The 26,198-nt window shown below is 35.6% G+C and overlaps 3 protein-coding genes across 8 annotated transcripts; 1 reads left to right on the forward strand and 2 right to left on the reverse strand.

Moving 5' to 3' along the window:
* Positions 1-14: 14 nt before the first annotated feature.
* LOC108867612 (laccase-14) lies at positions 15-26,197 on the reverse strand. The gene is given in 7 exon segments (XM_048583367.1): positions 15-355; positions 22,790-23,743; positions 24,473-24,601; positions 25,286-25,469; positions 25,471-25,531; positions 25,822-25,973; positions 26,102-26,197. Coding segments are annotated over 7 exon segments (1,659 nt in total). The 3' UTR covers positions 15-272.
* On the reverse strand, positions 5,539-9,053 carry LOC103952609 (aminotransferase ALD1, chloroplastic-like). Its single transcript, XM_048583261.1, is given in 11 exon segments — positions 5,539-5,896; positions 5,980-6,074; positions 6,077-6,379; positions 6,382-6,484; positions 6,590-6,640; positions 6,752-6,856; positions 7,569-7,631; positions 7,787-7,903; positions 8,161-8,228; positions 8,720-8,749; positions 8,915-9,053. Coding segments are annotated over 9 exon segments (1,167 nt in total). The 5' UTR covers positions 8,197-8,228; positions 8,720-8,749; positions 8,915-9,053; the 3' UTR covers positions 5,539-5,602.
* Positions 15,115-20,759, forward strand: LOC103952586 (protein RAE1-like). 6 transcript variants are annotated; one of them, XM_048583264.1, is made up of 12 exons: positions 15,115-15,209; positions 15,329-15,421; positions 15,535-15,621; positions 16,118-16,195; positions 17,041-17,231; positions 17,376-17,517; positions 17,833-17,913; positions 18,412-18,540; positions 19,259-19,336; positions 19,606-19,677; positions 20,270-20,350; positions 20,440-20,759. In XM_048583264.1, exons 2-12 carry the CDS (start codon positions 15,365-15,367, stop codon positions 20,485-20,487), a joined length of 1,044 nt encoding a protein of 347 aa, XP_048439221.1. In that variant the 5' UTR covers positions 15,115-15,209; positions 15,329-15,364; the 3' UTR covers positions 20,488-20,759. The 6 variants fall into 6 exon arrangements, with proteins under 6 accessions (XP_048439221.1, XP_048439219.1, XP_048439220.1 ...); XM_048583262.1 differs by having other exon boundaries at positions 15,117-15,214; XM_048583263.1 differs by having other exon boundaries at positions 15,128-15,209; positions 15,333-15,421.
* Position 26,198: the final 1 nt, after the last annotated feature.

Genomic DNA, 26,198 nt, shown 5'->3' on the forward strand with positions numbered 1-26,198 from the left:
AAAATTAACGGGGGTATTACAACAACTGAAAATATTTATTAAAGATCAAACTCTGCTTTTTATTAAAGCAACTTACAAGCTGCTTTTAAAAATTGCTATATGAAGTCCATTACTTTTAAAATAAGTAAAATATTTTACTTTTATCAAATTTTTTTACAAACTTCAAGCAAATACCAAACGAAACCAAATCCAGTGAGGAACCTGATATATTATGTCCGGCCCCTCAGCAAGTGGGCAAATCATGAGGGGGTGGAAGAATTATTCTTCTTGGATCAACACCATTTTTCACGAGGAACACCGTTGTCATTCCCCCACGTTTGACGACGCTCAATGTGACAATGCATCAACCACACACCTGCATTCATCACGATATTAACCATTTTAAGATTTTTTTTTACTTGATTTGATAATTAAAATGTTACTAAATATGATGACACAAGAAAATTACAGGCATATAAAATTAAATTTGATTGTCTCATTTTTTTAACTGAAAGTTGTTATCAAACGAGATTTCAACTTTCAATTTTAAAAAAAGTGAAAACAAAATAGTTATCAAACTTCCTATGATGAGGGATTTGAAATTTCATTTTCTCTCTTTGGCATTTGAAGCATATTCTTAATTTTCTTACATAATAAATTTAGGATGATACTTTTTTTTTTTTTTAGTACAAATTTAAGATAATACTTAAGTACTCACAAATGAATACTCTATATGCTCACTTTTCGATTTAGCCCAATCAAAAAATGTTACTTGTCCCTTATTTTTAAAGCCTAATTAAAATTAAATAACATGTCCGTTATTTTTCTAAACAATCCAAGACATGTTATCATTTGACAGAATAAAAAAAGCAAGTACCTACTAATGAGTATCCAAGTATTATCCATAAATTTATGAATTTTATCAACATAAGAAAATGGTGGTGTGGATGATACCCAAAGGGCTGGCTAGAAGAAAAAAAAAAAAGACAAAAACAAGCATACAAAAATGTTTAATGAAGAAAATTAAGGTTAGCATTATCCTTATAATTTTGTTACGCACCTGGATTATCTGCTCTAAATCTGATTGCAACCCAACCGTTCTTAGGAACACCAACTGTACTCTCCTCTGGAGGATCAACAAGATTGTAGCTCAAAGGGTCTTTCTTGGGGTTGAAGTTTCCGAAACCCCAGCCAACAACATAAAAGCTATAGCCATGCAATTGCACAGGATGGTTATCACTTGCTAGCACATTGGTTCCCTGTAAAACTAGTTCAACACTAGCATTGTACTCCAAAACCACCACCTTTGTGCCGTAGGAAGGAGTAAACAAGTTGTGGGGAAGTCGATCACCGGTATAATTGAACCCCTTGGAAGGTTTTCTTGGAAAATCTTTCTCGAAAACACCTGGGATCTTATAATAGTACGCTCGAAGTATGTCGATGGATGAGGCTACAAAGCTTACGTTGTTCACGCTAGTGGAAAATCTTTTACCAAAGGGACTGCTGCATGGTATGCCACTGCAATTTAGAAGATTTACAGATATGGCGAAGAAGAGGTGGGTGTTTACATGTAATGGGACATTGGTTGGGTGCTCTTTCGTTGCTAGGCTTCTGAATTGCTTGGTGAACTCCGTTGACGCTTGAGTTCTGTTATAGGGAGGTACATGGGGAAATTTGTAGTGAGGAAACTGTGGATGATCACGGTGTGAACCACGGTATTTAACGATGGCTGTTGTGATGGTTTGATCGAAACCAGCTCCGGTGGCGCTTGAATATGCTATTGCAGCCATGAAATAGAGACTTGGAGGTTGGTTTGCTTGTAATAATACATCCATGGATTGGCCAGGGTAATCATGTAAGATGTCTCGATTTGTTTTGTGTAGTAAACATCCTTTCCCACCAATGTTAATTTGTGGTTTGCTATGCGGAAGAAAAGCTCTTATCCATTACGGCGCTAATTATCCGAAGCAAATAGGTTTTCCCATGCTTCACTGACATTTCGAAAGTACCTGCATGTTACATTAAAATGTTATTGATAAAAATGTTATTGCTGCAGTGACGAAACAAGGATTTCATATTAGAGGTGTCAGTAGAGAGAAATGAATAAAAGAGCTAAGATATATCCATACTAAAGAAAGAGAGATTAAAAGAGAAAACAGATATTGTAAAATATATATAGACTAAGAGAACTAAGAAAGAATTAAAGATTAAAAAAAGTTTTAAATTCTTTTTATTATACAATAATAATCTAGCACGTATGCATTTTACTTTCAAAATCTACAATGTAGCCTCAAAAGATTTTTAAGTCTATTTTTGAGGTTTACAATTTAACTCACTAAATTATTTCAACTTCAAAATTTTGTTTAAAATGAAGTTATAAAATGACTAGCTAGTCATGAAGGAAACTTATTGACGGGATAAGTTTTTTAACAGCTAATTCATTTTCCATCTTCGACTTGAACAAGATTTGAAAGTTAAGCATTCATTTCCTCCTTTAGCATACATTGAATGTAGTGAGTTGTCCAATCCAATTCAAGAAACGAGACCAAGCCTAAATATATTATATTGACACAAATTTATTGATATTTTTGCAGTCCTAATGCTATTAGAAGTTTCTCTCTCTTATTAGTATAATTTAAATAAATGCATAGAGCATGAGAAACATCACTCACAAATTCTCAAGCCTTTATCTCTCCTCTTCTCTCTGACCGATCTCTCTCTTTCTTCATTCACTAAATTCATACTACAACTACTATTTATTTACAAGAATATTTATCAATTTTCTTTGTTGATATCAATATACCTGATTTGGAACATGGATAGAGATGGCCCGGTTGCCCATCGATGGTATATGCATCTGAGAGCAAGGGTTCACCTCCAGTTATATTTGCATTTCCTGGTATCTCCATAACATCTTTCTTCCACCATTCCCCTCAGAAAGAACAATAACGTTATTAATTTTGAATATTTTAAAGATCGTTTGATCAGTGGCGGAGCCAGAAATTGGAGCTAGGAGGGGCTTTTAAGTCATATAAGAGAAATTGGACAAAAAAATAATAGCACGAATGGAAGAAATTCGTAAGATAAGATATAACATTGACATTTTTTAAGATGGGGTATGAAATTGTGACTGGCCAAATAGTTGAGGTAGTTTTATGTAATTTATTCAAATTTTAATCAAAAGAGAGTAATGGAATTAGGGAAAAAAAAATTGAGATAATATATGCATCGTAAGCACCAAACTTTTTTTGTAAGTTTCTACAATGACGTTGAGCAAAAATTAATAACCATGGTTCAAGCTATGAAAATGGTCTTTCAAGATAAATTCTTCCTCTATTCCATATATATGTAGTTTTACTGTAAAACAACACTCTACCATGCAAAATGATGAACTAACCAAGGAAAGCTAGTTGATATAAGGCTTTGGTTTCATAATAATACTACTGTAAAACACATTTTGTTGATCAATTAGAGAAATATAATAAAGCTAGCTAGAAGGAAAAGCACATAAGTCGAAGAATGCACTATGTTCAACCAAAAGCACACAAATAGAAGTTACAAAGTGAAAAAAACTTCAGAATAAGCACGGACCTCTCCTGATCCTCAAGTAGCTCCGCCACTGCAATTGATAATCATTGCATTTTCTATGTACATACCTTATTGCATTTTCAGTTTTCAGTACGTACATACCTAGTATGATTGGAACCCCTGCATGAGGTTTATAAAAGGGATAGCGAGAACCACGCTTTGGATAGACAAAAATGGGTCCGTGAACTGTTGCTCTTGCCCACGCACAGCACCACATTGTTCCTTCTTCCGTTGTAAACTCTACTTGTTTGCTGGCTGAATCGTGCACTGCATGATGTACTGAGGTCCATTTGATCATGGATTCTTTACTTGTCTAACTCCATGCCTGTAAATTAAACATATATTTTGTTGAAAAATGCAATCCTACGTTAGAAACTTGGCAAAATATATTACTACTTATAGATGAATGGTTTTGCTATAAAGTAACATCGAGATTTTTTGCGATAAAACTTAACACCTATTGTACTACACAAATGGTTAAGTAGGACTTTATCGGAATGATTGGTAATAGGTTGTTGACCCGACTTTGAAATCTTAACATATTTTGACACAAAAACAAATTAATTAGTTAAATTCATGGATAGAACTATAATTTGAATATAAATTAAATGACGCACCAATTAAATGTGATGTTGTAGTTTGCCTTGTTATAGACCGTAATAATAATTTTATGGGAGTTTTAACCAAAAGCCCACGGTATTATTCACCTTAATGAAAAACCAAATTTTTGCACTAAAAAGTCAATCCTGGTACTATTCACTTTACCATTTATTTTGTCCTTATCATTAAAACTCAAAGTTTTCAAGCCATTTTCATTAGTTTTCCTTAATTTTATCTAGTCTACGAGCTTTCAAAGTCGGCCCTGGGAATCGGCCGTTCACAGTCAGGATTTCCTTGGTACTACGTAGTCGAGTGTAAGAAGATGATTTCACCTGCAACAACAACAACGCAAGTTACACACATGAACATGAGAGAGAGACAAAGAGAGAGAATGTGAGAGATCTAGAGAGAGAAATAGATCAGTACAGACCACGAACTTCATGGATTTTCCCTGCTGAACTGGTTAGCTGTCTAGTCCTTGATGTTTGATGTTTTGCATTCCCTTAAGATTTTTAGTATAGCTCAAAACTTGAAAAAAGTTTCGGTTGATGTGATTGCTATAACTGATTTTACCCTTTTTTCTGTCAAAGTTTGAGACTTTTATCAGTGCATTGTGATAGCTTTTTACTGGATGTAATCATTCTATATTAACCGTTGTGTTTAAAAGAAGCAAAATTATAACGGTTCAGGATATATTGTATATAAGACCTGGTGTCTCAAGCTATTTTCTTTCCGTTTGATGAATTTGTTATGAATTAATTTTCCCAGATTTGCAGTTAGCTCAATTATCTCTATGCTACATTGAGAACAGAGTTTTAGCATTTTCTTTATCTTGATAGCGGTGCATCGGATTGTTGGCGCATTTCTACTGACATAGATTGTAGATTTCTTTAAGAATTACTTTATTTTGAGGTGCAGACGTTCAGCCCCTGGCATATATAGTGAGTTGAAGCGATGTGGCTAGTAGCTAAATGGCGAGTGAGATAAATATGTCAGCAGATCTTCGTAACATTTTCTTAGAGAAACAGTGTATGTGGTTTGAGTTAATCATGACGGTTTGTTTTGTACGAAAGTAGGTTGTGAATGTTTATGGCAAAGTTTTGCTTAGCCATTTGCCTCGTTCCTTTGAGATTACTTCTGTTACAAGACTCTTTAATTCGAGGGTAAGTGTAGCCAAGCGACTTAATATTTAAAAAAACCCACATAGGCTCTCAGAGACATATATAACTTTAATAGGCAGAAATTATAATAAATCTCATATTCTCGTAGAAATTTTTACCCGTGCCACGAATCATTATTGGTTTAGTAATTATTCCTCGCATAAAATGAACCCTCCAAGTTATAACGTATAACATTTAGTGGGCCAAGCCATCACAATAACGCCGTGGATGCTGATTGTGATTAGATGAAGCGAGAAGTAGGGTGTTCCTAAGTCCTATAGAAATAGGTTTTTAAGCCTATCTGCGGCCTCTAGGATACACTCTCTGTGGCCAAAAGCACTAATTCTCAGGAACTCTTCACCCGACAGACCAAATCCAGATCCCGGAACTGTAATTATGTGTGTTTTCTCAAGAATGTCTTTGCATACATCCCAAGAATTTGAACCTGGAAAGTGCACCCAAATGTAGGGAGCATTTGCACCGCCGTATACTTGTAAACCAACAGAAGACAATGCCTGACCCAGTATATTTGCATTCTCCATGTAGTAGTCAACCAGAGAATTCACAGCCTGAAACCGCAAAATGTGAATTTGTAATTTTGGAGATGTGTAATTTGTTTGGAAGTTATTTATTTTATGTATAAAAGGTTTACCTTGAAGCCTTGCGGGGAAAGACAGGCGAGTCCACCAGCTTGAGCAACATTGGACGCCCCGGTGAAGCAAGTGCTGACAATGCGATTGAAGTCGAGTATAAGAGCTCGTCAGGCACAACTGTCCAGCCTAGGCGGACACCAGTGAAGCCAGCAAACTTAGAGAATGATGATATTTCGATCGCAACCTGTCTAGAACCGGGAATTTCAAAGATGGAACGAGGGCAGTTATCGTCTTGTACATAAGACAAATAAGCAGCGTCGAAGATGATAATGGATCCATTGTCCCTGGCAAACTTGACAAGAAGCTCTAATTGCTCCCTAGTTGCTGCATGACCAGTGGGGTTGTTTGGAGAGCAGAAGAAGATAACATCTGTTCTTGAAGTGGTTGCCAAGTCGGGAAGAAGTTATTTTTGGGTCCGCACTTCATGTAATCAATACTCCCATACCTTCCACTCCCACCTTCGTCTCCAGCTTGACCGATAATCACACTTGAGTCGATGTAAGCCTGCCAGAGCCATGTATCGGATCCGATACCAATCTTTCATTTGTTTGGAATAATTCAATTAAGCATTCGTTCATTTGGAACATGTTCAGTAACATAGCAACGTGCCGGAAATGATGGATCCTGCACAGCGATGGTCACTTTGGAACCCAGCAACAACTGTAAGTACACAAGAAAATCATAAATCTGTGTTACTAGAATACCCTTGCTTCGAGCGTTGCATGTAATAAGATAACGAGCATCCGCCAAACTTAAACGGTAATTGAGTACCTGAAGTCGAGTAATGTCACACTGCGCACCATCTAATACGAAAACTTCAGTGTCTTTTATCTGCAGATCTTTATAGAATGCTTTTACAATTGCCTTCCGCAATGCCTATACGTAGACATATAAACAAGTTTAGGTACTTAGCAAGCAAACGGAAACGAGCGTGCACACAAACACACCAACGTATATGTAGAGGAAGAGAAAGAGAAGTAATGTTTTCTTGCTAGACTTTTGTTCTTTTTTTTTTTGGGTCAAGTCGCTAGGCTTGTGTTCAGTTGACTATGAACGTGGAACACACTTGTAATTCATAGTCCAATGGTTGGAGCTCGGGGAAGCAAAGCAAAAGAAAAATAAAAATGAATGCACGGGAAAATTTGAAATTTCTTTAATGCGGTCGACATTTCGTGGAAATATTGAAAAATAGACAGATTGCATTGGCCTGGAGAAACTCTTAAATTTCAACTAAAATCAATAGATTTTGTCGATATTTAAATATCAGCAAACTCCCATATCCTAAAGTTTCATTTTAAATTTTACGTTTTTGAGCAAAAATTTTATCATTTCCATCGAAAGTAATTGGTATCAATACATCCATCGATATTTTCACAAACTTACATATCAATAGTTTCACCAATGCTAATATTTTAAACACTGATGCATGGAACACATAATGAATGACATGTTGAAAGAAAGCAAAGCAAGCAATTTAGGGTATCCAAGCATTAAAAGACAAGAGAACAATTGAGATTTAACTTAATAAGATTTAATTAAAACTCAACTTTCATGACAGTCGGGAGCGAATCATGCATTACTATAGTACCTTATTGCCTTGTTCAGGTCCGTACCCTGAATAACCGTCAGCGGTCGAAAGGGCATGTGCATACTGCAAAACACCAAAATTCTCTAAACATTATTAAGACATTGAAAACAAAGTCCACCCAAAATCTTTTCTTTTCTTATTCCCCCTTCTTCTGTAATCTGTATGCTTTTAAAAGTAGTTAGTAGAATATATTCATCGATTCAGTTAAATTTACTAACATTAGCCATGCTTGATGTGATGATTTCTGGTATTGGTTCTGTTGTGTCGCCGATTCCGAGGCTTATCAACTTTGCATTCGGGTACTTCTCAATGTGTTCAAGCTGCAGCCTTGAAATCTGAATTTACACACACACACACAGATATATATATTGCTAGCATCAGTTTCTGAATAGTGTATTCAGAGATTAATTCAAGGGCGTGCTATCCACACACCCCATTTTACTTCTCACACACCCCTTGATAATTTCTGTCCGTTGATCTTCTTCAATTTATTTAATCCGACAACCGAAAATTAAAAGGATGTGTGAAAAATAAAATGAAATGTGTGAATATTACAGTCCTAATTCAATTGCTAAAAGAAGAATGAACTCACCTCAGTAAACAGGTAGCCATTCCGCAATTTCTCCATGTTTGCATTGCGAGCTGCCTTCGTACGACAACCTGATTTTTACAGTTGGAAGAATCATAGTCGTGACCAGTTTTTCAATTCTTTGGTCTCATAAGGTGGCAGATTCAATAAATTATTTGAACGTATGTATGTGTGTGTGTGTGTGTGTGTGTGTGTGTGTGTGTAGAGCTTATGGTAGTACTAGATACATTTGAACGTATATATGTATATATATGTATGTGTTACGGGTAATAATATGCAATAAATTATTTGTTCATTGTAATTAAGGTGAGCAATAATATTTATTAATTTATTTTGAATATTGTGGTACAAGTTGTAAATATTTTGTATTAATAGGTCAATTACTTTCCTACATGGCAATCACTTTTAAATTTGGGTTTTATTTAGATGTTTATAATTAGATGAGATTTTATATATGAAATAGGAGTTGTAAAGGTTTATAGCTAAAGAATCCAAAAAATTATGATACGCTGTGTGTGTGGAAGGAATGGATAATCCCGTAGAGGAGAAATAGTGTTCATACCAAACTAATCGGTCCTTTTCGTTCTTGAAGCTGCGTGAAGAATGACAAACAAAGGAAAGGTTACAGATTAGTAAACCAAGCAAGGTCTAGGGTTTGTTGTTGTTGTTTGCAGAAAAATGGAGTGACAGGTAGAACTGAAAGAGTAGTGAACTAGTGAGGTAGTTTATAATTTTGAAAGGAATTGCAGAGTAGTACCTGAAGGCTTGAATTATCATCACAGGCTGCAATGTCATGGCATGGGACATTGACGAAAAACTTGTAGGAAACTTGAACATTTGGATTTGGATTATTGAATGTTCCAATCACAAACTTCGTCTCAAATTCTTTTTGTGAGTTGAGACTTGTAGTGTGATATATATATATATATATATATATATATATATATATATATATATATAGGACTCGGTTATAAGAGTCTCCGCCTAACACCATCTAGACTCCGCTTAGGTGGCAAGCTTCCGTCATGATTAATTTCTAGACGTTTAAAAAATAAGAAAGGGAGTCTAGGCTAAAAGTCTCAGCCTAACGTCATCTAGACTTTACTAATTAGGTGGCTAGCCTTAACCATGATTAATTTCTAGACGTTTGAAAAATAAGAAAGGCATTTAAAATATCCATTTACCGGAAACATGGTCAATCTATCTATTTGGACTCGAATTACATCATCGACTCGAGTAATCGAGGCCATTGAATGTTAGTAGACCGTTGAACAACAAAGTGGTTGAAACTATTTTTAGTTATTATTTAGAAATAATATTGTGATTTTAATCATGATATTATCTCTTAAGATATATTAGGATATCTAAACCTAATATTTGGTACATCCAGCTGGTTGTTTTGAAAAAAATGATTTGATTCGTCTTCAAGGGGTTGCATGAAGACATTCGAATAGGCTTATCATATCAAGCCCCAGGTGCATGCAATCTCCTACGTTTCTAATTGTTATCAAAACCTAAGTCCTATTTCTGATATAGAAGTGGATGGTACAATTCAAATTGACTTGGAATTCATGGATGGCGTTGTAGCACATGGCTTTGTCTTGGGATATGGTGATTATATTTCATCAATTAGAATTGCTTTTCATAGTTTAAGTTGGTGAAAGAATCATCATGCATGCATGTGGTCTTGTTAGGGGAAATATACATGATGGATTTGATTGGTGAAGTGATTGAATGGAGATAAACTTGTTTATTGTGGTGACGCGATAAGTTTCGGATAGGTGGATAGGTCTTAGTCTATGGCACGGTTCATCTTCACTAGTTTGAGTTGCAGTTAAACTCTATGTAATTATCAGGCCATGCTAAGGTAACTATGTTCTATGAAGAGTAATGTTATTCATACCATATTTTTATACCACATTTCTATACCACCTTAGGTGGTATCTGATGTGGATAGCCATATCATTTGAAAAATTTGCAAAACCCAAGGAAATAAAGGAGAAAAACTCATCGTATATCACAATCATCATTTAATTAACTAGTTTTTCTTAATTATTAGTTTATTAAATAATGAACTAAATTTAAAAATCTAATTAATTCAAATGATGTGGCTGTCCACATCAAATGATGTTAGAATTCCTCTGTCTCACATTGGCCAGAAGGCTTGAGAACAAACCCTTTAAATAGAATTACCCCACTCTAACTAACATTGAGGTCTTTTGTATTAAAACCTCACACCTAACGGATCGAGTAAGTGGTCAAGTGGAAACAATATCGGTGTTGTTCGAGTGGGCCCATGGCCCGTCTACCTGAAATTTAAGATGGTATCAGAGCCAGGAGATGGGCCCGTACATCCATGTGAACAGGTGGGTCCCTTTTGGCCCCGCGCAAACGGGTAAGCCCCGACTTAGCTCCATATAGGCCAAGAGATGCCATGTGAACGGGTGGGTCCCCATTGGCCCCGCACAAACAGGTGAGCCCCAACTTGGCTCCACGTGGTTGCCGATGTGTGGAACTTCACGTGTGACCCATAAAATTGGGTCTCACATGCGGGAGAGTGTTAGAATTCCTTTGTCCTGCATTGGCCAGAAGGCTTGAGAACAAGCAATTTAAATAGAATTACCCTGCTCTAACTAATATCGAGGCCTTTTAGATTAAAACTCCACACCTGAAGGATTGAGTATGTGGTTAAGTGGGGATCGTATCGGCGTTGTTGGAGTGGCCATTGGCCCGTCTACCTAAAATTTAACAAATGCCACCTAAGGTGGTATGAAAATGTGGTACAAAAATATGGTATGAATATCATTACTTTTCTATAAATACAGAAACATGAGCAACGCATCAAGCCCCATCCAATTCAACACACAAATTGCCCTGCACAAAGCTTCTCAACAACCTGAGATTTTATCCTTTTTCCCCTTTCTTCCACCAACACATCTTCAGTTTGGATAAATAACACTGTGAAGACAACCAGTGACATTTTCAGTTTGGATAAGCATCACTGAAGCTGTAGAGTCAACCGATCAAGGAGCACCTTCAGTTTGGATAAACAGCATTGCTTCGAGACCGACTGCTTATTTATCCAAGTCTTTGTCGATAAGGATTTTCAAGTCCTTATTGGTAGAGGTCATCTCATCAACCTTCTTAGCAAAAGTGAGGTGTTACAGGTTACTAGGCCCAACACGTTGAACACCAAGTTGTTTTATGATTGGATATTCGTAAGTACATTTTAGAGTTCGGCACATCGACGGTCGAACTACATTTATGATCAAGTCATTTATCTCTTTTAAGGATTTGTGTCCGTATAGTTTGGTACCAGTTCGGTGTAGTTATATTCTCATGACTAATATAACCGAGATTGAACCCGACGCCGACGATCTATTAACTCATAGAACTAGCATCCTTGTCTTCAGGCTCTAGAACCCAAAAGGCCAAGACATGTTCCTTCCTCGGCCACAGTCGCAAGATTAAGAAGTTAGCAACGCGCTCATCGCAACATCAACATATTTTACTCACCGGTCGAGCTCGGCCGTTGAGTTAGCACGCTCCGCACATAACCAAAGAACGTAGTTAATTTATTTGTTACTCGACATGCACGTCACATAGACTTGATAGTTTTTAGAATCAACACTATCTAACACCTTTGACCATCATAAAGAATATTTGGTCAGCCTTGGTCCATAAATATTTATATGGCAAAGGAGGTGACCGGTGCAGGAAAATTCTGCAGCAGTTTGCATCCTTATATATGTCAGATCCATTGGTTCACACAACATCACCCATTTATATTTATTCTTGCCAATATATATATATATATATATGTGTGTGTGTGTGTGTGTCTGTGTGAGAGAGAGAGAAAATTGCAGTGATATTTCTTAATTGTAACATAATTGGAGCAATAATTGTTCAACTCAAAATTCATAATCATTTTGTTTCTTAACTTATCAAAATGTGTTAACTTTGGTCTTTTTCGTTACTTCGTTAAAACTGCCGTCAAAATAAATCATGTGTCACGCTTGTGAGGCTGAATCAATGAGAAAATATAGAAAACTAAATAAGAAAATTGTAGAATTTGTCTTTTAACTTTAATCCAATTGGAGAAATAATCCTTCAACTTTAACATAATTGAAGCAATGGTTCCTTAGTTTTAACCCAATTATATATAGCAATGATTCTTCTAACCTAACTCATTTTGACGTAAGTTCAGACATAATTGACAAAAACGACCACAACTGCATGTTTTAAGGTGTTAAGAGACTAATAGTCATGAATTTTTAGTTGAGGAACTATTACTCCAATTAAGTTAAAGTTGAGAAATCATTAATATCATTTGATATGTTATATATATGTATATATACACTCACACACACATTATAATTTCATATATATACATATATAGTCGTTGGAGACCAGAACAACGGAAAAATCTATTTTCTACACCACCACCTAATTTCCATTTGTTCCACATTTTTCTACAGTGATGTATTGACCACCTGTGAAATGCTAGGAAACTGCACTTGAGCGCCTCTCCTTGATGTTTACATGTTGAGTTGTCTTTTTATGCAAGAGAAGATGAAGAACAAGGAGAAAATGAAAATTCCCAGTCAAGGAAAACGATATCCTCTATTGAAGTGAACACATATGAAATGACAACAACAAAATTTTATTCCACGAAATGAGTCGACTATATGAATTTTAGAACACCATTATGTTCAATTTTGTGCTAAATCTTTCGTTAGGCCCAAGTCTCCAATTGTGCCAAGTCTACTGCAATAAAGTATAAATAATTTCCACAACTAATTGCATTGAAAATGACCGTCTCGTGTATGAAAGGAAGGATTTGAAGTAGTAATGAAATTTTCCTACCAATCATACAACTACAAATTAATGAAATACAATGAACATGGGGACAAACGTTTAGTAAGGACCGAGTTGATATGTGTATTATTTTAGACTAAGTAGCGTCAACTACAAAAAGAATTCTATACAAAATTTCATTATAAGGGTGCTATTATTCACGTTTCGTAATAGTCAACCCGCACTCATTTCATTAAGAAAATTAGGAGATAAGTGACACCTGAGAGGATTGCAGAGTGACTTTTTAGAAGTGTTAATAACAACTCTCTGATTTAGTTAAGCAAGAAATTTTTTCAGTTTACCGGTAATCAGGGGTGGATGCATTGAGGGGCCAGGGGGGGTCAGCTGACCCTCCTAACTTAGTGAATGTCCAGGGATAACTTGAGTGCTGATCCTCGGAACTTTGGTGAATGTCCATGGATGACTTGGTTGATACTCCTTTAAAAGTTGGAGTTGCCCTTCATATATGCCCTTCAATTGCTTGATAAAATGTATTAGAGAGGTGTTGCCCCTTTACAGTCTAGTCCAAATATTATTTACCTTTGGCTTGTTTGTTGGTTGTTATTACAATTGTAGGCAGAAAAAAAGAACCAAGTAAAAAATTATCCAAAAATGCAAAGTAAATGAAATGGTGATCTTAGAGAATAATAAAGTATCATCGTTCTTGGACATACATATTAATGAGATGCAGTAATATCAAACAATGTTAGTGTGTTCAAGATAAGTGTGTTTTTTTGTTAAGCATTCATATGGGAGCAGTCTTGAAACATGTTAGTTACCCACGCAAATGAGGCATTAACAGGTGTGCAGTACGCGTTTCCAAATGACATCAAGCCTACCAATACTTGATGAAATGACGATATGATTGCTATTTATGTTAAAAAAAATTTGCCCACTATTCTTACTGATCCCCCTAATATTATTTCCTAGATCCACCATTGCCAATAATACGATCTGGTACATCAAGAGTTATGATACAATTAGTTAGAAATTTTTTATCAGTTCATAACCAATTGTATTATTACGCTTGACATACTGGGCCATATTTCCAACACATTGAAAAATCTCTAGATGGTTATCAACCAATTGTGTCCACCATTTATTGTTGCACATTCTTTTGGATTTTGCAGCCCGAAGATGATGTTCGGACTAATTTACCATGTCTCAATATTTTGTGGCCCATTTTTACACGTTTGACGTGAAAGTGGACAAAGACTCCCCTTAGTCTAGGGGTCATCATTTACCCTATGGATAAGGCCACAGTCTGGCTGGGCTCGTATACCAGGCCTTATGTTGATGGGTAAGGCTTGGGAGAATAATTCACAACTTCAATCCGGCCCGTTTGACTACAAAAAGTGGACCAAGTTAACACGACAAATCAGAAGACGTGAACGAGGGAAAGATTCTCTGTGTCTAGGTTTGTAGGGATGAGCTTGCCTGGTATTTGGATTTTAGAATTTCTCTATATATAGGGATTTCAATCTGCTGCATATCTGGTGATTGTAACGGCAATGTTATGTGAGCCTTCATTTGCTTCCAGATGCCAAAAGAATTTTGTTAAAAAGCTTATTTTGATTTAGTAGCTGTTTTTTATCTTTGCAAAAATAGAATTAGGCTTCGTCTGATATTGCTTTTTTCACATGCATAAGCAGCTTTTGTGCATGGTTCATGGCTACTTTTGTCCTTCATGAGCTTAGCATGAATTCCCAATGGGATTCCAGAGTACCCACCTTGATGTTCGTTGACCAAACCCCACCCCCTCCCCCATTGGACGTGTGACTATGGTCGTAATCAAATGTGTTTAATTTGTTTTGTAGATACAATTTTTTCAAATCCAAAGGCAACTAAAATTTGCTACCACATCAACCACAAAATTTAACTAATTGTAAGTTTTGAGAATTTACCGCAGTCCATCCTATTATTAGAAAAAAAATAAGTTGAAATGTTCGAAATAATATTAAATGGGTGTGAAGAGTTAAAAATTCAAAACAATCTTGAAACAAGTTGTATGCAAAACACGTTACTTATAATAAATGGAAAACTTAACGAAATTATCATGAAATTAAAAAATGTTATAAATTCACGTGACATTTAAAAATGTTTCCCATGTACACTCGTATTTTTCTTCCTCGTCGTTCAAACTTCTAAACCACACTCAGTCAGTTTCTACTTTCTTCTGCACTCTCCACCTTCGGGTAAGGTGAATTTATAACACACACACACACACACACACTCTCTCTCTCTCTCTCTCTCTCAGGTTTTACTTCTCAGATGAATGCTCGGTAATTTATTTATTTATTTTTGAAATTTCGAGGTAGAGAAGAAGCGAATTTCACTGAGTGCTACTCCAATGTCGAATTTCATGGCTGCTTCGAATCAGAATCAGAATCCGAACAAGTCCTTTGAGGTGAATTCGACTAACTTGCAGTTATTCGTCGATCATGCTTTGTTTTGATTCTCTTCCTTAGTTTAATTTAATTCTATTCAATTTAATTTTAATTTTAATTTTTGATATTTTAGGTTACCCATCTTCCTAACGACTCGATATCGAGCCTAAGCTTCAGTCCCAAGAGCAACATTCTGGTCGCCACCTCCTGGGACAACCAGGTATGTATGTATGTAGCCTTGCATTCTGTTTGGTTGCTAAGAAAGTTTTTTCTATAGATTGGATTTCTGTCATCAGACTACCAGGCACTATAATGTATGATTGGGATTCACATATAATTGTTTACTGGAAGCACGTCTTTAAAGAGGCAAACTTCGTGGCGGATGCAGCGACTAGCATGGGATTTGAAGTTGCCAACTTTTGTATTTGGGATAGAACCTTGCCTCCTGTGGCGAGAAAAGCTCTTTTATTTGATTGTATTGGTTCGGGTTGTGACCGTGGTCAGTCTAATTAATGTTTTTTTCCTTTCTCAAGGAAAAAATATATATATTTATTACAGTATGCTTCTTGCTTATGTAGGTATGTATGTGTGATTCATGGAACCGAAGAAGATACAGTCATTGGATTGATTTTTATAATTTCTTTTCTTATCTGTGCGACCAAACAAACAGTTTATTGGTAGGATTAAGTAATGACTGCTGGTATGCCCGTGTTTAGGTGCGATGCTGGGAGATACACCAGAGTGGACAAAATCTTGCTAGTGTGCCCAAGGCATCCATATCCCATGACCAACCGGTAACGTCTCTCTCTCTCTCTCTCTCTCTCCCCATGTTACATGAACTAGTTCAGTTGTCAAATTGTTTTGTTTCACATGTTTGAATTCCAACATATTGTGGAATAACAGATACATACACAACATTGTGTCAACTATATTTTTTAATTTGAACTAGGGTATGAATTGGTAATGCCTGTTGAATTTATAAATGCTAGATTGTCTGCCTTTACTTGGTGAATTCAAACTTGGAACCTTTACTGTTCCACTGGCAGAGCTAGGGGAGTTTACATCTGGCCATGGCCCTCTCATATGATTCTTAACTTCTGCTCCTCATAGTGACTTAGTGTTATTCTGGTTGAATACAAAACAAACAAAAGGTTTGCTCATTGTTTCTAGATGTATTACTCAGGAACCGATATAAGATTAGTTTTGGAGAAATATATTGGATGCAAAAAATTTTATGGTTACAGTTGGACGCAAAATTTTGTTAGATAAAAGCAGTACAATCTTTATGTAGAAGGTCAAATATGGAATTTTAATTATGGGAGGTCTGAGACATGTTTGCAAGATCTTACGTTTGCAATGAAAATATCAAGGACAATTGCTTTTACACTTGTTATATGCTGTTGATTAAGAAAGTAATTTTTTGTACCGTTTATCTATGATCTCTTGTAAAAAGCTGAGTCTTTTGAATAAGGATCACCACTATTTCAAAGATTTATTGATAAATAGTTAAATACATATGTTTTGTGCGTGCACAAGTATGTGCATTTGATTTGAGACCACATTAGATCAATGTATGTTAATTAAGGAAATTCTGTGAAATAACTTGGAAGGATATATGTCTATCTATAATTCTATATAGGTTTTGTGCTCAGCTTGGAAGGATGATGGATCTACTGTGTTCTCTGGAAGCTGTGACAAGCAAGTTAAGATGTGGCCTTTAGCTGGTAACCAACCGGTGACCGTTGCCATGCACGATGCACCAATAAAAGAGGTTGCTTGGATCCCGGAGATGAACTACTTAGTCACAGGAAGCTGGGACAAGACTCTGAAGTAAGTAAAACATTTGTTTTTATCTAGCTTGAGCTATCTGAATTTGTGCACCAGAAATTTCAGTCGGATACTTGTTAAAATAATTTGTTAAAGAAGTCGTTTTTTTCTTCTTTTTAATGTATGACCTTTGCCATCTATCTTCAGGTATTGGGATCTGAGGCAGCAAACTCCAATCCATACCCAAGCTCTACCTGAGCGCTGCTACACTTTATCAGTGAGATACCCTCTAATGGTTGTTGGCACTGCAGACCGAAATCTGATTGTTTTTAACTTGCAAACCCCACAGGTATCATTTTATTTGTAAGAGTTATCAGATATCATTTATTTTATCAATTTGATGCAACAAGAATATATCGACGAATTAAAGCAGTTCACTTCTTCATTAACTTTGTTTACTTCTAGTCTTCAGAATTAACATTTATCTAGGCTTTTAATTATTTTTGTGGTACCTTGAGGATAAGCTTCTAGTTCTTTTTGAAGTTTTCAAGTCCAGTCAATAGAGATAGGATTTATTATATAGAGATTCTAATATTTGATTGGGTTGCCATCATTGACATTCTATGTTTTGACTCTAATTTCAATTATTTCTAATTACTAACAGACTGAATTCAAGAGAATTGTTTCACCCCTAAAGTATCAAACAAGGTCTGTTGCTGCATTTCCGGATCAGCAAGGATTCTTGGTAAGTATTTTGATTTTACCTTCAAAATTGTTCTTTATTTATTTTTGGCCTTGTAATTACCTGTTTAGTTTCTGTCTAAAAGTATAGTTGTTCTATTAATTATCTAGGGGAGACCAAAACCATGAAGAATATGAGCGCTACCAAGTTTATATCTTTGACTTCGATAATAGTGCTATAATTTTTCAGAATGAGATGGGTGTTCCCTTCCACTAAAGCACATGGGGAGATTGTATAAATTATCTGCTCAAATGTATTATAATCTTTTTGAGAATTTGATGTGTTGATATCATTGGACATAACTGATATACCACTTCGCCATCAGTTCTATCTTTTGCCATTCTACTTTTTTTTACTATCGTGATTCATGATTATTGAACATCACATAGGATCATTTGTACTCCTTTTTTTTTATTTTTTTTATTTTTTTTATTTTTTGGCTTCATAACCTATTACCTTATCTGAATAATTAATGAATCAAATAATTATGATTCTGACCAGGTTGGCTCTATTGAAGGGAGGGTTGGTGTACATCATCTTGATGATGGACTACAAAGTAAAAACTTTACCTTCAAGTGCCATAGAGAGGGCAATGACATCTACTCAGTCAACTCTCTGAACTTCCATCCCGTAAGATCCCTTTGTCTTTTTCCTTTTTCATAGTTATGTCTGGACAATGTACTGAGGGTCCAACATATTTTTTTTTGGTGTTCTATATTTTTGTTTTTAAATTAAAGATAGGAGTGAAGGAGAGAAAAATACGTTAGAGTAGTTTATAGAATTTGAAACTCAAAATTCAAAACACTTCAAGTGAAATGTCTCTGTTGTGGTCTTCGTTACATGCATTCTTCTTCAGCTCTGTAAGGTCCCATCTCCCCCTTTCCTTTGTCCTGTTACTTTTCACTCTCTTGAATTGTGAAAGACAAAAAGCAAATAGGTTTCTGAATAATCCTTGAATTACTATTTTTCTTTTGTTTTGAAGTTTTCTTTTATATTATTAATGGATTGTATTCGTTGTTGGCTTGTCATAGTGTATGAGAATCTGTAAAGTAGTTAGATTGCTATGTATACTGGATGATTTTGTCTGAACGATGAATTTGGTTAATTTAAATCTTACCTTCATGTTCGAATTTGTCTTTTTTTTAGGAATGAGTTTACTTCAAAATCATGATTTGGAATGCCTAATTATTTGACAGTTTCCATCCAAACTAATTTATTGAACATTCTCTGTTGGTTCGTTATGTTTATTGTTAGGTTGTTGAGTGAGATGTTGATAAATTCTGAGGCTTCATTTTCTGTTTTACTGTTATTTGTCGCAGTAGAGCTTATTTTGTGCTCCTCGTTTCAGGTACATCACACATTTGCTACCACTGGTTCTGACGGTTCTTTCAATTTTTGGGATAAGGATAGCAAACAGAGACTAAAGGTTTCTCCCATATTTTTTTCTACTGCTACTTTTGTCTTCGTATTATGCTTAAATTATAAGCATCTTGACTGTTGGTTTCCGATCAGTTTAAGTTGCCGCTAATCTGGCAATTTTACTTTGTTGGCTTTAGTTCTGTACAAGTCATTTTCTTTTTCTGGCATGAGCTTGTCCAGTCCCCGACTCTCTCCTTCCTGTTTATATATTTGGTTACTGACCATTTGTTTTGTATGCGTATAAGTGCCTAATAGAGGGTTTTCTTATTTTTTCAGGCAATGGCGAGGTGCAGTCAATCTATACCTTGCAGTGCTTTCAACAGTGATGGTTCCATATTTGCATACGCAGTAAGTCTCTTTATTTGTGATTTTGCAACTAATATGAGGGTTCGGTCTTGAGGTTTGCTGTTCAAATTTTCACGGCACTGACTCATGGTGTAAAATTTGTTTACAAAAATGAAAATACTATCCTGACGTTTCTCGTTATCCTCTTTTAAATCTGGGTTGGTAATGAATGGAGTCTGGAGGTTGTATACATCCATAGATGTTATGTTCTTCAACTGATCTAAAGTGGTAGAAGTAGGTTGTATACGTTGCAACTTCAGGAAATAGCTTTGCGTATGCATTTTTATTGTATTTCTTGCAATGATGACTAACCTTTTGCAATTTCAATTTATACGAAAATGAACCTTCCACTCTGTAGACTTGCTTGTCTTTCACTATTGTTTCTGTCGAGATTATACTGCATGGCTTGCCATGGTTATTTTGGACTTGTGCTGTTGTGGTCGTGTTTCTTTCTGTATTCAAGTGACTGATGCTGGTTTTGGTTCTAATCTCTGAGAGCCAATTTGACTCAAAAACTGGTTGCACAAATTCCTTATATTTTTCTCTCCTAATTTAAATGTTTCACCGGATATTCTTTCCAAACGCGTGTTTTTAGGTTTGCTATGATTGGAGCAATGGTGCTGAAAATCACAATCCTGCTACCGCAAAGAACTGCATTTACCTCCATGTGCCACAGGTATGTCTCTGACCATACATTTCCAGTAATTTTGTTGACGAAGGCCTAGAAATACTCAAACTGCAATGTTACACTTTTCTCGGTTGCAGGAAGCTGAGGTTAAAGGCAAGCCAAGAATCAACACCGGAAAACGGTGAAGCTGTTTGCGACCAGCCATGTTTGCCATGAGCTATTTGTGCGTACGACGTTTTTTAGTCTGCAAACGCGTGATCAAGGCGGCATTCTCCGTGTCTAGATGTTTAGATAGAAGATTGTTCTGGTGCTATTTCTGAGTTGCCATTTTCGAAGAGGCGGCTAGTTTGTTCTTCGCTACGTACTAGGTTGTTCAAAGGGTCTTGTTCTTGTTCCATTTTGAGCAGAGAATTCAAACCTTATAAATATCTTTGCTAAAGCTGGAGGTTTTTCGTTATTCTGATGCGATCTTTGCTTAAACTACTTCAATTGCTAGTGGTTACGGTTAAATTTTAACAAAGTCATTTTTCTCTTAAAAGCACGGAAATAAAATTAAAATTAGTTTTCTTTTCTTTTCTTTTCGAGATACAATAATAGGAAAAGATTTGTGGCATCATATTTTTACACAACTTTTGACATATGTTTTTGTGGGATCTACTTTGTAATGCATTTTGACAAATCGAACTGTCTATCTTTTAGATCTTCCATCAAAGATCATGTATACCAAGTCACCCAAATCTAAAACTAATATGACCGTTGGATTAAGAGTTTAAGGTTTCTTTATAGAACTGGATTTGCCCATTTCCTTCACTACAAATGAATATCTTAATGATTTTGGATTCATCTATTTTTTTGCACTGGTGATCTATGGATGATATTCTAAAAGATAGATGGTTCAGATCGTTAAAATACATTATTGAATGGGTTTATAAAAACGTGTGTCAAAAGTTGTGTAAAAAAATGATGATACTAATTTGCTCCCTATGTATATTTACATTAAGAGATGGAGAATAATTTGGTATCAAATTCATTGTGTAAGAAATTTAAAGCTAAATTAAAATTAGTTTTAGATATACAAGACCCATTCACTTTGGTATATTATGTATTTTCTTTTGAACAAACTCACAATGGGCTAGCAATAATGTAGTTCAAACTTGCCTTTGGCGAGAATCAAACTTGACACCCTCTCACTACAAGTGAAGAGGAATACCACTAGACCGTAGTACTAAGTGACTTTTTGGTATTTATGTATTTTTATATTTATTCCACTAATTAATATAATAAGGGCCAGTTTGGGATTGATGTGCTTAAAAAAAAAAACTACTTTTGTTGTGCTTTAAAAATAATTAAATGTAAAATAAAGCTGATGAACGTTTGGTTAACTGAATTTTAAAAGTGCTTTGAGTATGAAAAGCAACTTAAAAACATTTGGTAAAATTTAATGTAAAAGTGATGCAATTGTATACAATGACAAATGAACATAGTAGTAGGAATGTGGGCAACGACAACAGTGGTGGTAATGGTGGTGGTGGTTGCGGTGGAGGTGCAATGGTTGTGCTAATAGTGGGATGTGTTGATTGGGGTGGAGAGATCACAATGGTGGTAAGGCGGTGGTTGCACCGATAATGGCGGTTTTGGTTGCGGTGGTAATGGCAGTGGTGGCGGTGGCGGCAATGATGGTGGTAGTGGTAGTTGTGGTTGTAGTGGCAGTGGTGACAGTAATGGTGGTGGTGGCAGCGATGGTGGTAACAATGGTTGTAGTGGCGGTGGTGGTGGTAATGGTGGCGATGACGGTAATGATGGTGGTGACAATGGTAGTAGTGGTGACATTGGTAGAGGTTGTGGTTATGTTGGTGGTGGTGGCAAAAATGGTGGTTGTAATGCTGATGATGGTGTAAAATTAACAAAGGTATTACAACAATTGAAAATATTTATTAAAAACCCAACTCTGCTTTTTATTAAAACAAATTTTAAAAGCAAACTATTAATGAAATGGTGATCTTAAAATTGATTACCAAACGTCCTAAAATTGATTTGAAATTTCATTCTCTCTTTAGCGTTTGAAGCATATTCTTAATTTTCTTACATAATAAATTTAGGATAATACTTTTTTTTAGTACAAATTTAAGATAATACTTAAGTACTCACAACGAGTACTCTATATGCTCACTTTTCGATTTAGCCCAATAAAAAAATGTTACTTGTCTTATTTTTAAAGCCTAATTAAAATTAAATAACATGTCCATTATTTTTTTAAACAATAGAAGACGAGTTACCATTGTACAAAATAAAAAAGCAAGTACTCACCAATAAGTATCCAAGTATTATCCATAAATTTATGAATCTTATCAACATAAGAAAATGGTGGTGTGGATGATACCCAAAGGGCTAGCTAGAAAATAAAAAAAAAAAGACAAAAACAAATACACAAAAATGTTTGAAGAAGAAAATTAAGGTTAGCATTATCCTTATAATTTTGTTAGGTACCTGGATTATCTGCTCTAAATCTGATTGCAACCCAACCGTTCTTAGGAACACCAACTGTACTCTCCTCTGGAGGATCAACAAGATTGTAGCTTAAAGGGTCTTTCTTGGGGTTGAAGTTTCCGAAACCCCAGCCAACAACATAAAAGCTATAGCCATGCAAATGCACAGGATGGTTATCACTTGCTAGCACATTGGTTCCCCGTAAAACTAGTTCAACACTCGCATTGTACTCCAGAACCACCACCTTCGTGCCGTAGGAAGGGGCAAACAAGTTGTCGGGAAGTCGATCACCGGTATAATTGAACCCCTTAGGAGGTTTTCTTGGAAAATCTTTCTCGAAAACACCTGGGATCTTATAATAGTACGCTCGAAGTATGTCGATGGATGGGGCTACAAAGCTTACGTTGTTCACGCTAGCGGAAAATCTTTTACCAAAGGGACCGCTGCATGGTTTGCCGCTGCAATTTAGAAGATTTACAGATATGGCGAAGAAGAGGTGGGTGTTTACATGTAATGGGACATTGGTTGGGTGCTCTTTCGTTGCTAGGCTTCTGAAGTGCTTGGTGAAGTCGGTTGATGCTTGAGTTCTGTTATAGGGAGGTAGATGGGGAAATTTGTAGTGAGGAAACTGTGGATGATCTCGGTGTGAACTGCGGTATTTAACGATGGCTGTTGTCGTGGTTTGATCGAAACCAGCTCCGGTGGCGCTTGAATATGCTCTTGCAGCCATGAAATAGAGACTTGGAGGTTGGTTTGCTTGCAATAAAACATCCATGGATTGGCCTGGGGTTATCATTAAGTAAGATGTCTCGATTTGTTTTGTGTAGTAACCATCCTTTCCCACCAATGTTAATTTGTGGTTTGCTATGCCGAAGAAAAGCTCTTCATCCATTACCGCGCTAATTATCCGAAGCAAATAGGTTTTCCCATTCTTCACTGATATTTCGAAAGTACCTGCATGTTACATTAAAATGTTATTAGTAGAGAGAAATGAATAAAAAGATAAATACACATTAAAGAAAGAGAGATTAAGCGAGTAAACAGATATTTTAAAATATTTATCAAAGATAGAGAACTAGAGAAAGATTTAAGATTAAAACAAGTTTTAAATTTTTTTTTAATATACAATAATAATCAAGCACGTATACATTTTATTTTCAAAACTACAAACTAGCCACAAAAGATAAGTCTATTTTTGAGGTTTACAATTTAACTCACTAAATTATTTCAACTTCAAAATTTTGTTTAAAATGAAGTTATAAAATGACTAGCTAGTCATGAAGGAAACTTATTGACGGGATAAGTTTTTTAACTGCTAATTCATTTTCCATCTTCGACTTGGACAAGATTTGAAAGTTAAGCATTCATTTCCTCCTTTAGAATACATTGAATGTAGTGAGTTGTCCAATCCAATCCAAGAAATTAAGTAGACCAGGCCTAAATATACATTGATACAAACTTATTGATATTCTTGCAGTCCTAATGCTATTAGAAGTTTCTCTCTCACTTATTAGTATAAATAAATGCATAGGGCGTGATAAACATCACTCACAAATTCTCAAGCCTTTATCTCTCGTCTTCTCTCTGACTGATCTCTCTCTTTCTTCCTTCACTAAATTCATACTATAACAACTATTTATTTACAAGAATATTTATCAATTTTCTTTGTTGATATCAATATACCTGATTTGGAACATGGATAGAGATGGCCTGGTTGCCCATTTATGGTATAGGCATCTGAGAGTATTGGTTCTCCTCCTGTTATATTTGCATTTCCTGGTATCTCCATAACATCTTTCTTCCACCACTCGCCTAAGAAAGAACAATAACATTATTAATTTTGAATATTTTAAAGATCATTTGATCAGTGACGGAGCAAAAAATTGGAGCTAGAAGGGGCTTTTAAGCCATATAAAAGAAATTGGACAAAAAATGCTAGCACGAATGGAAGAAAAAAGGTTAATTTTTATAGTGCAATGAAAAAATTTAATCAAAAGAGAGTAATGGAGTAGGGAAAAAAAAAGAGATTGAGATAATATAAGCACCAAACTTTTTTGTAAGTTTCTACAATGACATTGAACAAAAATTAATAACCATGGTTCAAAACTGTAGCTATGAAAATGGTCTTTCAAGATAAATTCTTCCTCTATTCCGTATATATGTAGTTTTACCGTAAAACAACATTCTATCATGCAAAATGATGAACTGGAAGGCAAGTTGATATAAGGTTTTGGCTTCATAACAGTACTACTGTAAAACACATTTTGTTGGTCAATTAGAGAAATATAATAAAGCTAGTTGGAAGCAAAAGTACATAAGTCGAAGAATGCACTATGTTCAATCAAAAACACACAAATAGAAGCTACAAAGTGAAAAAACTTCAGAATAAGCGCAAACCTCTCCTGACCCTCAAGTGGCTCCACCACTGCATTTGATAATCATTGCATTTTCTACGTACATACCTTATTGCATTTTCAGTTTTCAGTACGTACATACCTAGTATGATTGGAACCTCTGCATGAGGTTTAGAAAAGGGATAGCGAGAACCACGTTTTGGATAGACAAAAATGGGTCCGTGAACTGTTGCTCTTGCCCACCCACTGTGTGCGTGCCACCACATTGTTCCTTCTTCCGTTGTAAACTCTACTATGTAAGTGTACTTGTTTCCTGGCTCAATCGGGGCACTGCGTGATGTACTCAGGTCCATTTGACCATGGATTTCTTATTTGTCTAACTCCATGCCTGTAAATTAAACATACATTTTGTTGAAAAATGCAACTCTACATCAGAAACTTGACAAAATATATTACTACTTATAAATGAATGGTTCTGCTATAAATAATATCGAGATCTTTTGCGATAAAACTTAACACCTATCTTACTACACAAATGGTTAAGTAGGTTAAATCAGAGTGATTAGTAATAGGTTGTTGGCCCAACTTTGAAATCTTAACACATTTTGACACAAAAACAAATTAATTAGTTAAATTCATGGATAGAACTATAATTTGAATATAAATTAAATGACGCACCAATGAAATGTAATGTTGTAGTTTGCCTTGTTATAGACTGTAATAATCATTTTATCTCCTCTACGAGCTTTCAAAGTCGGCCCTGGGAATCGGCCGTTCACAGTCAGGATTTCCTTGGTACTACATAGTCGAGTGTAAGAAGATGATTTCACCTGCACCAACAACAACGCAATTTACACACATGAACATGAGAGAGAGAGAGAGAGAGAGAGAGAGAGAGAGAGAGAGAGAGAGAGAGAGAATGTGAGAGATCTCGAGAGAGAAATAGATCGGTACAAACCACGAACTTCTGTTGATGGATTTTCCCATTTGCAACATTAAAAAGTAGAAAAACTTGAAAAACGCAAAAACTAAAATGTACTAAAACATTAACCATG

The sequence above is a fragment of a genome, unplaced genomic scaffold (genome assembly GCF_019419815.1).
Source record: "Pyrus x bretschneideri cultivar Hongxiangsu unplaced genomic scaffold, Pyrus_bretschneideri_v1 Contig2, whole genome shotgun sequence".
Lineage (NCBI taxonomy): Eukaryota > Viridiplantae > Streptophyta > Magnoliopsida > Rosales > Rosaceae > Pyrus > Pyrus x bretschneideri.